Genomic DNA, 13,407 nt, shown 5'->3' with positions numbered 1-13,407 from the left:
TGGGGGTTGGGAGGAGACACCTGGGAGGGCCTCATGGAGGAGGGGATGTTAAAACTTAGACTTAAGGGTGGCGTGAGAAGAGCCAGGGGAAGTAGGAGGGAAAGCTTCCGGGCAACAGAGATGATAAGGATGTATAAGGATGAGGCAGAGAGAGCAGAATGTGGCCAGTGGATTGGGGGTGGAGGGGGGGAGACCAGAAAAGAGGGATCTGACCGCAGCTGCCGCTAAGAACACCTGCTCTTGCTCTTGCGGAGGACCCAGGTTCAGTTCCAGGGAATCCCACGCTGCCTTCTGACTTCTGAGGGCACCAGGCATATATGGCTACATATACATAAACTCAGGCAAAACACTCACACACGTAAAATAAAATCTAAAAAGAAAATTCTAAAAAGGCATCTTATACGGCTGTTAAGTGGAATCCAAACCTGGAGACGGGTGCTTAGGAAGGTTCCCAAGTCGGTTCCCAAGTGACTTGGGCAAGGAGGACGAGGAGTCCCACACGATAGAGTATGCTGAAGTTTACTGGGACCCAGACTCCGCGACTTTACCCTATGACCTTAGAAAGTCAGTTTCTCCTCTTCAATTTGATAGGCAGTAGTAGGTCACACCCATCCAGCCCTCTCTTTACCAGGCCTGTGCTGTGCTGTGAAGTTTTATTAGTCAGACAGTGGTGCCAAATCCTGTTTGTGTGAAGCATCAAGTCAGGCATTGTGGAAGGTATGGGATCATGTGGCGCCTAGCCAACCATCACTAAGTGCTCGATGAGCTGAACTGGGTGTCTGGGAGCAAAGCTGAGATGGTCCCAGAAATAAAGGTGGGGTGTATCACAGTGATGGGAGCATACAGTCGGGGTCACAGTCGGGGTGCAGAGAGTCCTGCCTGAGTTCCAACTCTGACAGTGGGCAGAGAGGTGTTGTTAGTGGGGTGCTGTTAGAGAAAGATTCTGGTTTTCCTGTCTCAGCGGAAAAGGAAGGAGTGTAAAGATTGACAGTTAATGTCTTCCACTGGTGTGTGCTGGAGTCGAAGGAGCACATAGATGGTGTATTTGCCTTTTCTGATTTAAAAAAACAAAAACAAAAACCCAAGGTAATTGTCTTAGTCAGGATTTCTATTCCTGCACAAACATCATGACCAAGAAGCAGTTGGGGAGGAAAGGGTTTATTCAGCTTACAATTCCACATTGCTGTTCATCACCAAAGGAAGTCAGGACTGGAACTCAAGCAGGTCAGGAAGCAGGAGCTGATGCAGAGGCCATGGAGGGATGTTACTTACTGGTTTGCTTCCCCTGGCTTGCTCAGCTTGCTCTCTTAGAGAACCCAAGACTACCAGCCCAGGGATGGCACCACCCACAAGGGGCCCACCCACCTTGATCACTAATTGAGAAAATGCTCCACAGCTGGATCTCATGGAGGCATTTCCCCAACTGAGTCTCCTTTCTCTGTGATAACTCCAGCTTGTGTCAAGTTGACACACAAAACCAACCAGTACAGTAATTCAGATTCTGTGGTCACATAGCCTTAGCATATCCTTACCCTGGGCTCTGGGCAAGGAGGATGCGATTCTGTTGTGCGCCCCCCCCCCCAACCACCACTACCAAGTTTGCTAGGAAAGATCCGGTGCAAACTCTGGCCCTTCTTCTCAGGAGTGTGTGTTGCATGTGGGCTCACAGAGAGTAATCTCCCAACTTAGGAAAGGCAGTGGGGCCCCGAAGGAATTAAACAGGGAGGAGCTGCCTTCCAAAACTCAGAACCTGGGCATTCTGGTTTCCCTTAGAATATAGCCCAACAACGCCAGCCACAAACAGACCTCACCTACTAGCTGCCTAAGTCACCGCTGTGCTGAGTTAGACCCTGAAGGAAGCTACCATCTCCAGCTGGGCATGGTGGCATATACCTCAAGCGCTCAGGATGAAGTCAGGGGACTATGAGTTCAAGGACAGCTTGGGCCACATCACAAGACCCCCATGTCATCCCTTCTCCTCCCGAAGAAAGTAGCCCCAGGTTTTACTCTCCTTGATCTCCTTCCTTTACAGAGAAGAAGGAGGAAGTTTTGCCTTTAAACTACAAAAGTTAAATGCAGGAGTCATTGAAAGTCAGAATTGAATCTTTGCAACACAGCCTACCTCCCTGACAAGCCACATGCCTAGTCTCAGGTGAGGCAGGTGTTTCTGCACAGCTGCCACTGTTTCCATGGAGACCAGCACCCACACTTCATACAAGGGAACCCAGATTGTCCCCTTTCCTCAGTCTCCCCAGGTTGGAACTGGACCTTCCATGGAGAACCAGCGTTTCTCTCCTTGCTATTTCAGTGTGTTGAAAATCCCGGGAGGTCTTTGTTCTCCTGGATGGATACAATGTTCTAAACAAGAAGTAAAGCCGGGCTTGATGTCATACACCTTTAATCTCAGCATTTGGGAGGCTGAGGTAGGTGGGTCTCTGTGAGTTCGAAGCCAGCCTAGTCCACGTAGTGAGTTCCAGGACAGCTATAGCTACATAGTGAGACTCTGTCTCAAAATAAATAAATAGATAGATAAACAAACAAACAAACAAACCTACCACCACTACTACCACCGCCAATAATAATAATAGTAATAATAATGAAGAAGGAGGAGGAGGAGGAGGAGGAGGAGAAGGAGAAGGAGGAGAAGGAGAAGGAGAAGGAGAAGGAGAAAGAAGAAGGAGAAGAAGAAGAAGAAGAAGAAGAAGAAGAAGAAGAAGAAGAAGAAGAAGAAGAAGAAGAAGAAGAAGAAGAAAAAGAAAAAGAAGAAGAAGAAGAAGAAAGCAAAGCCTGCAGGCTCCAATTTGTTCTTTTATGGATGGTCACCTCCTTCCACCACAGGTCTGATGTTCCTCAAGCCAAACCATTTTATTAAAGCCTTCTGTTGCTTTATTAACTTCAACTTGGAGAGGGAAGGACAGCAGGGGTCTTCATCTCCTTTCTCAGGGTCCCCCGAAGCATGTCTTCTTTTAATTAATTAATTAATTAATTAATTAATTTTATGTATATGGGTACTCTATCTGCACGCACACTTGCATGCCAGAAGAGGGCACCAGGTCCCATTATAGATGGTCATGAGCCACCATGTGGTTGCTGGGAATTGAACTCAAGACCTCTGGAAGAACAGCCACTGCTCTTAACCACAGAGCCATCTCTCTAGCCTCCAAGGGTATATTCTTAAGGAAACTTGATAAGGAAACTGCAGCCCATGGTGGGTGGTGTGACTGCATCCCAGGGACCCTAAATGTCTGCTGTTAGAGTAGAATAATAGTGGACTTGACCATCTCTCTTGACAAGAAGGCTAGAGTTGGGTACCTATAGATGTGACTCAGCTGCTTGCGGCCACTCAAAAAGCTCCACTGCTCACCTGCCACTTGTAGTGTGCTGGGTTTGGTCTTCTGGTTTTTTCTGCACAGCATCTCAGATCAACATTGCATCAATTACATCAACATTGATTCCTCTACAATTGTGTCCTCAGACAGGAGATAGGGTTTCTTGCTCCTTGGGGAAGAAGGATTTCTTTCCCTCAGAAAGCTTTTCTTTAAAGCTTATTTTTCAGGAATTGATCCAGTGTCAATGTCTGCCCTCAGATGACATCTGTTTAGACTCAGGGTTTTCAGCGGGTTTAGGTTTGAGAAGTCCAGTTGTCCTCTAGGATTTTAGGGACTGTGTGAGGTAGCCTTGGCAACTAGGGAGTACTATTCACATGTGATGGAATTAGCTTTAGCATCGGGGCCGGTCAGATGGCTCAGTGGCTAAAAGGGACTTTCTATACACATCTGACAACTTGCGTTCAATCTGCATATTTTATGTAAAGGCAGAAGGGGAGAACGAACTCCACAAAGTTGTCTGGCCTTCACAGGTATGCCATGACACAACTGTGCCCACAGTCACATGATATCGTGCACACAATAATACACATAATAAGAGTCATTGCCCCACAAAACAAGGAGTGAGCTGCTGACTCCGAGCAAGACCCGTGTAGATCACATGGATGATCCTGGTAGAGACTAATTTAGCCCTCATGTGACTCCAGGCTGGTCAGAAAGCATGACTGATACCCTATGGGAGACACTGAGTCAAGTACCAGCTGACCTCTTCAACGCTAACCCACCTCTGGTGAAACTTCCCAGCAGACCAGCAACTCAGCTGAGCTGACTTGATGGTCAGTGTTTGGAGGCACTGCAGAATACTACTGGCGTGGAGTGGACAGAGGCCAGTGCTCAGGAGGGGACCTGTTGACGATGTCATGGACCCAAATGTCCACAGCACTGAGACTGGGAGGTCTGGGTTAGAGACAGCTTCTCCCTGGCTGAACCAGATGTGGCTCCTACTCATATGCAAGAGACAATAGTGACCTGGGTAGATAGTGAGTGTCAGTTAGAAGCAACACTGGGCAGAACCCCCGTGAATAGGCAGCTCACCTGAAGGAAGACTGGCCCTTTATAGAAATGGCTTCCTGATCTTTACTCATGAACCTTGGGCACAGTCAGGGCCCAAGTGTGGCATAGATGGTTTTCCCTGGCACTGTGCAGCCTACAGCCCCATCCAAGAATTAACTGCAGGTTTTGGGGGTTTCTGGGAGAAGGAAGGAGGCAGGAGCTGAGAAACGCCAGTGTCTCACAGGAGACTATTTCCTGCTGAAGTCAACAGCATGAGGTTGGGGAGGCACTGAGCAGGCAGAGGGGTGAATCTAAATTTAGATTTTTCCAAAGCCAATTTGTAAACCAGAGCCCCAAGGATCCCAGAAAGGGACAGGTGACATATGCCACCTCACCTCTGGTTGGCCTCCATCTGTTCAAAGGCTAGGTAGTGAGAGAATAACTCACTGGAGTTCTGAGAAGCTGTCCATGAGAAACCCGTCAAAACTGGGGTTCGACTCTTGGGAAGGCCTAGGCTAGCGGTTTTTATTTCTGTGTTTATCACTGTGTTTGCCATAGAACTGCGGGAGACTGCGCTGCCCTTGGGGGAGCTACACACATTCGTCTTGCTGCCTGTTATCTGAGCGCAGCTGAATAAGTTAACCTTTCTGTCTCCTACAGTGAATGCCAAGTCCTTGGTTTGAAATCATATCTGGGATTCTGAGCAGCTCTGGGCTGTCACCTCCTCATGGTGATGACCAACCTCTGCTGCTGGACCTACTCCACTACCTAGGGACACATCTAAGTGCCACCTGCCCCTCGGGGGGGGGGTGAACAGCCCTGCTTCGTGGCATATCATGCTAGACTTGATCTGAGACCTGTTAGAAAGGATGCTTTCACAGCCAGCAGCCTGTGGGAGAAGGTGGTGGGGTTTGCAGTAGATGTTACAGAGGAACTAGAGAAAGGAACTGTCTAAAGAGAAGCAGTTTGGGAACAGAGAGGTGACAGGAAACTCGGGTGGGGACAGAACACTTGGACGAAGGCCATCCGCATAGGCTGTTGAACTTCTCAGAGGTTGTTAGTACTGGAGTGACAGATGATGCTGAGGAGGTTGAAGTTCAAGCGCTGGGTTTTGTCTGCATGATTAGGGGTTGTGGCAAGAAGCGCTTATGAGCCTTGCACTCATACACAGGGAGAAACATCCCACCATCCGGGAAAAGTGCTGAAAATGGGGACACACTCTTCCACCAGAAGGGATCTGAAAAGGCACCATCAAAGAAGCAGGGCGAGAATTAAAAGGGTCCATTTAGACACCCAGGAGGAAGATGGTGCTGGAGTAGAGCCTCCCCAAGGTGACATGTTCCCTGTGTCCTCTAGCTGAGCACCTAGAAAGAGTCAGACGCATGTACAAGGAAGATAGTCCCTCCCACCGTGGTCAGGAAGAGGAAAGGATTTAAAAATAAATGAAGTCCTTCTTAATTATTCACAGATTACCCACAATGCAGCCCCAATTGCCAACCACTCTTCCTTTGAGACACTTCAGTCTCTGTTTAGCGCCCAGCAGGAGCTGGAAAGAGGAGGAAGCTTGTGCATCTCTCCTCAAAGAGAGATATATGTAATTAGCTCCCTCTGCAGTGCCTTTGGGGACCGAACACGTGGAACTTCAAGAAACTCCAGCTCCAGTGGAGTCGTCTGGCCCGGCTACCGGAGTGAGCCGTGTGTGGTGCACGCACTCGCGTACGCAGGCACGCGCGTACGCAGGCACGCACGCACGCAGGCACGCACGCACATGCGCTCATGTGTTCATGCAGGTTGAGTTCCCTGAGTTAGATGTCTCTGAGGACTTTATTGCACACAGACTGTGGCGCTGTGTGTGTGTCTCAGCACCCTCCAGAGTGGCTCGGGCATCTGCACACCAAGTGAAGAGTATTCCCCTAGCCGAGGGTCGCTCTCTGTACTAGCACTCACGAAGTCTCAGACTCCTTCACCTGAGACGGGAGAACATGGCATGCTCTTAGCATTTGGGGACACCGTGGGAGGTGGGGGCAGGTGTCAGCCACTAATGGAGTTGGCTAATAGAATACTTAGAAACCTGGCCCAACCCAATGAAGGCTGATAGTGACTCTTAGTCACATGAGCCTAGGAGGGCAGTACTGTGTGCAGTTAAGGAAAATGGGACCTGTTCACCCAGACTGTTCCCAAGTCTGGAGTTGTGTCAAGTCTATGATTGTTTGGCCTTTGGGCCCAATAAAAGCTTCAGAGAGGAAACCGCTGTAAATTTGACAGGCTATCAAAAGAGTCAGGCCATCTCATTCAGATGAGGAACTGCTGGACAGCAGTTGTGACAGCTGACTTCTGTAGAGCCAAGCGCTTACTGTGTTCCAGAGCCTTGGCAAACTTCCTTGTTCAGAAATCCTCAGAGGGACAGGGCAGGGAATGGCACAACTCAGGAGATGGCACATTCTATAATGTGCTTGCCACACGGCATGAGAACCTAAGATCAGCGCTCCAGCAGCCACATATGAACCTGTGACCCCAGAGCTTGGGGAATAGAGACAGGCTCCCCAGGGCTTGCTGACTAGCCAGTCCAGCCAATCAGGGAGTTCCAGGAGCAGCGAGAGGCCATGTCTCAGAGAATAAGGCAGAGAAGCTATTGAAGACGGCACCTGGGATCAACTTATAGCTTCCACATACACGCACGTGTACCTGAATGCACAGCCCTCAATGGGATACAATTGATCATTTGTATGCCCCCCTACACACACACTCACAAACACTCACACACACACTCACTCTCATATAAACACATACACACACATTCACATGCGAGCACATACACACTCTCACACTCATAAATACTCATATAATACACACATTCTCACACACTCAAATACTCACACTCACACACTCTCACTCTCACACACATTCATATGCGAGCACATACGCACTCATATACATTCTCACATGCACACACTCATACACACATTCACACATTCTCACATTCACTTGTAGACTAACATACACACACTCATACAGTCTCACACTTGTACACACAAACACACATTCACATATGTATACACACTCACACATTTACCCAAACACCCACACTCATACACACTTGGGTGCACACTCATCACACACTCACTTGCACACACTCATACACGTGTGTGTGCTATAAATTTTGGAGCATTAAGCTCATGGTAGCTTTGTTTCATTTCTTATTTGTAGAGTCACACAGAGTCCAGATGGGAATGTGGACCCACATGGGACCCTGCACTGTAACGAGACCAGATAGATGGGGTGGGAATTAAGAATTAAGGAGCCTGGCCAGAGTTCCTCTATGCTGGGTACAAAATTCTGTGTGTAGCTATGAACTTTGTATGCTTGGGAAACACACCACACTCTTGAAGTCACCATGTTGTCTTACTTCAGAGTTCTGAGTTGACCAGGCTAGTGTTTGTAGTGCCTTCCTCTTACCACCTAATATCCTACACCTGCCGTTTGAGTTAGCAGCCATCAAAGGAGAACAGTCAAATACAGATGTGGCCAACTGCTTTAAGCAGTTAGATCCCCAGGGGCTCTGCCATAAAAAGAATATGGCTTGCCATGCTGGCCGAGGTATAGCACTGACTTTTGGGCAGATGGCTCCTTTTCTGTGAGTGACAGGAGAGTTTTCCTGTAGTTCTGTATGTGTGTATCTGTCACCTATGCAGAAAGCAAAGAACACAGATGCTAGTCCATCTCAGGCTGAAGGGAATTTTTTCTTAAAGTATTCAAAGGCGTTTGCAAAATAAGGAAAGGACCCTCCTGGGAAAACAAGATTCCAGAGTCTTCATTTTCATCTGTAGCTAGCTCCTCTTGACTCTCAGCCTTCCTAGCTAATGCAGGTGTGTGTGTGTGTGTGTGTGTGTCTGAAAAGCATAACAGATTAATTTCTCAAAGGTCAAAGGGATGATTCCCATCCCCAATCTGCACGTGTTAGCCCTAGGGTGGTGGGCAGGCACTGACATAAAAGCGCAATGTCTGATGGGCTTATCAAATCAACTCCATCTTTCTCCTCTGCCAGGACACTGCTGCACACAGCAGGAGGGAGGCTGAGCAGCAAAGCTGGAATCCCCAGAGCGACCAGCAACATTTCAGCTGGCTGGACAGATCAAATAACACTTGGGCTGGTTAACAAAAGATGCAAGTGGGAAGGTGTTGGAAGCCAGAGTGTGGAAATTTACCCAGCGTTGTTTCTTTGACAGGGAAGGGGACTTTGTCCGAATGATGCTACATTCCTGCAGCCCTAAGGCATCCTGCTGAGCATCCTCTGTCAAGGTGCTGCAGATAAGTGGGTGAAAGAGGATGTCCTCTCGTCTGAAGCCTCTGGAGGGTCCTGGCCTGGCAGCTGAGTTCTTTTTGGACTTGGGACAGCAGATGTAACTGCAGAGCTCGTGCGAGAGTGTGGCTTTACCCAACTCTTTACTCACCAGACTGGTTGGAGTTTTGGAATCAAAACAGAACTCGTAGAAAGATAAACTGGCAGAGAGGAAAAGAAGCCCCTAGAATCGTCTAGAATCCATTAACTGGGTCCCCTCTTGCTGCTCAGAGCACAGAGGGAGGCTGTGATCCGATTAAGCTCTGGGCCCACTTAAGTAAAGCAACAACAGCGCGCACAGCAAGCAGCTCCTGCACTTGAGCCACACAGAAGGATTCAAAGTTGCCGAATACTTTTTTTTACTCTGAGATCCATGGAGATAGAAGATAACGATACAGGCTTTTCTTTCTAATAATGCCGGATCTAGAAGATGCGCGAGCCATTTTAAGCATCCAGGAGGGTTCTTGAATCGCAGGAGTTGGTGGCAAACCCTCCGTGTGCAGGTAACAACGACCTTAGCAGCATCCGGCTAAGCAGGTCGGGGAGCAAGGACTTGCAGCCCTTCCTGTCCCCTGACAGCTGGCAGCAGCGACCTCACCAGGAGCCAAAGCATCCCTCAGTTGTGAGATTTGACAGAATGAGGTGTGCTGGGGAAGCCACTAGCTGGAACCTGGCCTTTCCTGACTGCCCCTGCATTTTCCAGCCGGCCCCGGACCACTGAGGCAACAATGGCTGAGAAAGGTGACTGCATCGCCAGCGTCTACGGGTATGACCTTGGTGGGCGCTTCATTGACTTCCAACCCCTAGGCTTTGGGGTCAACGGGCTGGTGCTGTCAGCTACGGACAGCAGGGCTTGCCGGAAGGTGGCCGTGAAGAAGATCGTTCTGAGTGACGCCCGCAGCATGAAGCACGCGCTCCGAGAGATCAAAATCATCCGGCGCCTGGACCATGACAACATTGTCAAAGTATACGAGGTGCTGGGACCCAAGGGGAGCGATCTGCAGGGCGAGCTCTTCAAGTTTAGCGTGGCCTATATCGTCCAAGAGTACATGGAGACTGACCTGGCGTGCCTGCTGGAGCAGGGCACACTGACAGAGGACCACGCCAAGCTGTTCATGTATCAGCTGCTCCGTGGGCTCAAGTACATCCACTCTGCCAACGTGCTGCACAGGGACCTGAAGCCCGCCAACATCTTCATCAGCACGGAGGACCTTGTGCTCAAGATAGGGGATTTCGGGTTGGCAAGGATCGTGGATCAACATTACTCACACAAGGTAGGTTGGCCTGGAAAGGCTGCTGCTAGTGAGACCTGTGGGATCCTCAAGGGTGTACACAGTTGTTCCAGAGGGTTTGTGATCAGGAGACGGTTGTGAGTGTAAGGGGAGGCAGAAAGGTGCAGAAAGATCCACGGCCTGGGACGTTGGCCGGGATGGAGGAATCTAGTTCCTAGTCATGGCTCTGTCACATGCCTTTGGCCAATAACACTGGGCCGCACAAGTGAAAGGTCAGATTAAACAATGTCAGAAACTTCTTCCCGAACTCTGTGTGGTTGGTGAAGTTTTCTTTTGCATCTGCTGGTCCTGGGTGTCTTCATCATCCTCTCAGAGCTCAGGAGACCCCAGAAGACTCCCCACACTGAGAACACTATCTTCTGGTTTGCTCCCCTCACCAGGGCTGGCCCATCCTGGGTCCCTTTCCATCAATCAGTGAAGAGTGAGCTAATGCTTACTGCATGTCTGCCCTCTTGGGTCCTGTGATGCCTCAGTGTGCTAGAGAAGCCATGTTTGAGGTTGGTTCTGTTAAAATTCCCCGTGTGTGTCACAGAACCATCCCAATTGCGCCGATAGAGACACAAGTCACCACAATTAATTTTGAAGGCCTAGGCCTCCTCCCTCCTGACCAGTTGTGTCTTTGGGAAGTTCTCTGATCTTCTTCTCTTCCATCTTCTGCCGGGCATGCTGCCTTTGCAGGGTGCCTGGTTGATGCACTTACGTAGAGGCAACCAGGCACTCTCCAGCAGAGCCAATCTCCCGACAAAACCTTTATACCTTGATATTTTTTATTGGAATAGAGCATCCCAGAGGAAACAGGTATGCCATGAAATGTTAATAGCCGAGGGTGAGAGTGGGCCAGGGAATGTGAGAGTGACTCTGACCTTAAACACGTCTCGGCTCCGCGCTCTCTCCAGGTCCCTCCTGTTTCTTTTGAGGTGCAGTGGGAGGACATAACAGGCACAAGTCCCTGATCACCCTCACTGGTTAGGCCTCTGGCTCCTGCTCCAATGTCACACCTCACAGCGTCCTCACTGACTCTGGCTTCTCAGTACCACAAATTACATTGCTGCCTTAGCCACGCACTTCCTCTTGACACCCATTCCTACAGCTATGTCATCTGTCAAGATTGACAGCTGAGTCTGTAGGCAAGAAAGAAGCCTTGGCAAAAAAAACAAAAGATGCCCCCTTCCCTGTCTTCCTTTCTAAGGAGCTATGATGTCAAGTCATTGAACTCATGGTTTTAACCCCAATGGGTTACTTGGCAAAAGGATCCAGAAAAATCTAATTTCTACTTGGGATACACAAAAACCTTCTCTTCTTTTCTTCTTCATGATTTACTTTTAATTTCATGTGCACCGGTGTTTTGTTTGCATGTGTGACTATATAAGGAAGTCCGATCCCCCTGAAACTGGAGTTACAGACAGTTGTGAGCTGCCAAGTAGGTACTGGGAATTGAACCCGGGTCCTCTGGAAAAGCAGCCAGTGCAGTGCTCTTAACCACTAAGCCATCTCTCCAACCCCCACAAAAACATTCTCTTTTTTTTTTCTCAAGTTTTATTTTTATTTTATGTGTGTGAGTGTTTGCCTGCATGGCCTGTATGCCATGTGTGTGCCCGGTGCCTGAGGACACCAGAAGTGGGCTTCGGATCCCCCTGGAGCTGGGGTTAACAGGTAGCTGTGAACTGCTGTGTGGTTGCTGGGAATCAAACCCAGGTCCTCTGAACGAGCAGCAGGTGCTCTTAACCACTGAGTTATTTCTCCAGCTCCCACAGCCCTCTTAACTGTAGTAAACTGTAGAGAGCCACCATCGGTGAGGTAGTCACAGGGAGGGAAGGAGCTTAGAGATGTTTTGTGGCCTTCAGTAGTGTCAGGAAGAAGGCTCCTTGTGGTGACGATTCACCATGGTAGCCGTTTTATTTTGTTTGAAACAGGCCCAGCTCTGTAGCCAGGGTTGGCCTGAAACTCCATCAGCCTTCAGGCTTTGGTCTCCTCAGGGTTGGGCTTGCAGTCCTGAGCCATTTGTCGCAGTTGATGAAACAAGTCTTGCAACATGGCATGGCATGAGCCACCCCACAGGGTGAGGCATTGAGGAGATGGACTCCCTGATGATGGCACTAATTTGGACAAGGATCACTCATCCCTGGAGCCTCAGGTTCCCCTCAGGTGACAGAGCTGTCCCCTGCCTGCCTCTCTGGCTTATAGACAAGAATCAAAATGAACCGTGAATGTAGAGTTCCTTGAAAAGTGGTTAAAAAACGACATCACTGAGCACCCACGGAGCCCAAGTCCAGTGCAGGAGCTGGAGCTGGAGAAGGGTAAGGCTCACGTGACTCTTCTCAATCTCTATCTCTAGAGCCCCGTTCCTGCCTCTCCTTCATTTTCTCCATGCGAAGGAATTCACATGTTCTCATTCCATCTCTTTAATTTAGAGAGAGAGAGAGAGAGAGAGAGAGAGAGAGAGAGAGAGAGAGAGAGAGAAAGAGCGCATTATATGAGCACTATATGAGGTTTAAGACAGTAACTGGAGCCAGTTACAACCCTGGTGTGTGTTCACATCAGCCTGGTGCCCTGGGTTTGTCAGGGACCTCCCACTGCCACCTTTTGCCCTCATTCACTTTCCGCTCTTAGCTTGCCGCCCTCCTGTCCCTCCAGAGATGATGAAAGGCTTCATACTCGGAGCTTTGATTTATCCAATGTGCATTTAAATCAGTTCACTTAATCCCCCTAAGGCTGTGAGGCACTTAGAGCAAATGGGCCATTTGACAACCCAGAGAAGTGGCTTTGTGAGAAACCATGTGGCTTCCGGGGCTGACGGGCAGGAGGATTCTGAGGAACTGGGGCCTCTCACAGTCTGGGTGAGGGCTCTTCTTTCTGAAGTGCAATAGATTCTGGGTGGAACCTGCCTCTGAGCTTTTCCATCCTTCCCTCTCTTCTAGTATTGACTGCTCTCCATGCTGTCTTGTGGGGATTTCTGTCTGGCCACAGGATACCACGCTTTTTGAGGGATGGCCTCTTCCATAGAATTGTATTGTTACAGTGCAACCGTGATTTTATTGATTGTACTGGACATATGGAAGGACCGTGATCCACCAGAACCTCTCAGGTAGGAAGCTAATATGTTTGTGGATTCCATAGCTAGAAAGTATAACTCAGAAAAAGAAGTCTACATTTTTCAGACCATAGGTGGGGTCAGATGTGTGCACCTACTATGTACAACTACGCATGCCAGTGTGCTTGGAGGATGATGGTACCTACATGCCATGTGCTCTGTGGACACTTACTCTCTCTTGACGAGGGCCATTGCTTATGTGGAATTCACGAAAATATACCCATTTCTACACACTGATCCAGTCCAGAGCCAGAGTGGTCCAGCTAGGGACTTCTTAGCTAAGATTGAGCTCTTGGCTGTTCTTGA

At 49.1% G+C, this 13,407-nt stretch overlaps 1 protein-coding gene across 8 annotated transcripts in view; it reads left to right on the top strand.

Annotated features, from left to right (window-relative positions):
* Positions 1-13,407, top strand: part of Mapk4 (mitogen-activated protein kinase 4) — a 137,294-nt gene that overhangs the window by 84,816 nt on the left and 39,071 nt on the right. For 7 of the 8 annotated variants that reach the window (XM_029472137.2, XM_021150807.2, XM_029472138.2 and 4 more), the window contains one exon: positions 8,606-9,992. In XM_029472137.2, the coding sequence (XP_029327997.1) occupies positions 9,447-9,992 (546 nt within the window). In that variant the 5' untranslated portion in view covers positions 8,606-9,446. Of the gene's footprint in view, positions 1-8,424; positions 9,993-13,407 lie in introns of all 8 variants that reach the window. The other variant, XM_029472131.2, reaches the window with a different exon arrangement.

Source organism: Mus caroli, unplaced genomic scaffold (assembly GCF_978045245.1).
Source record: "Mus caroli unplaced genomic scaffold, Mus_caroli_1 scaffold_19, whole genome shotgun sequence".
NCBI classification, from domain to species: Eukaryota; Metazoa; Chordata; class Mammalia; order Rodentia; family Muridae; genus Mus; species Mus caroli.
The sequence above is the reverse complement of the archived record's forward strand: the minus strand, read 5'-3'. Positions and strand labels throughout refer to the sequence as shown.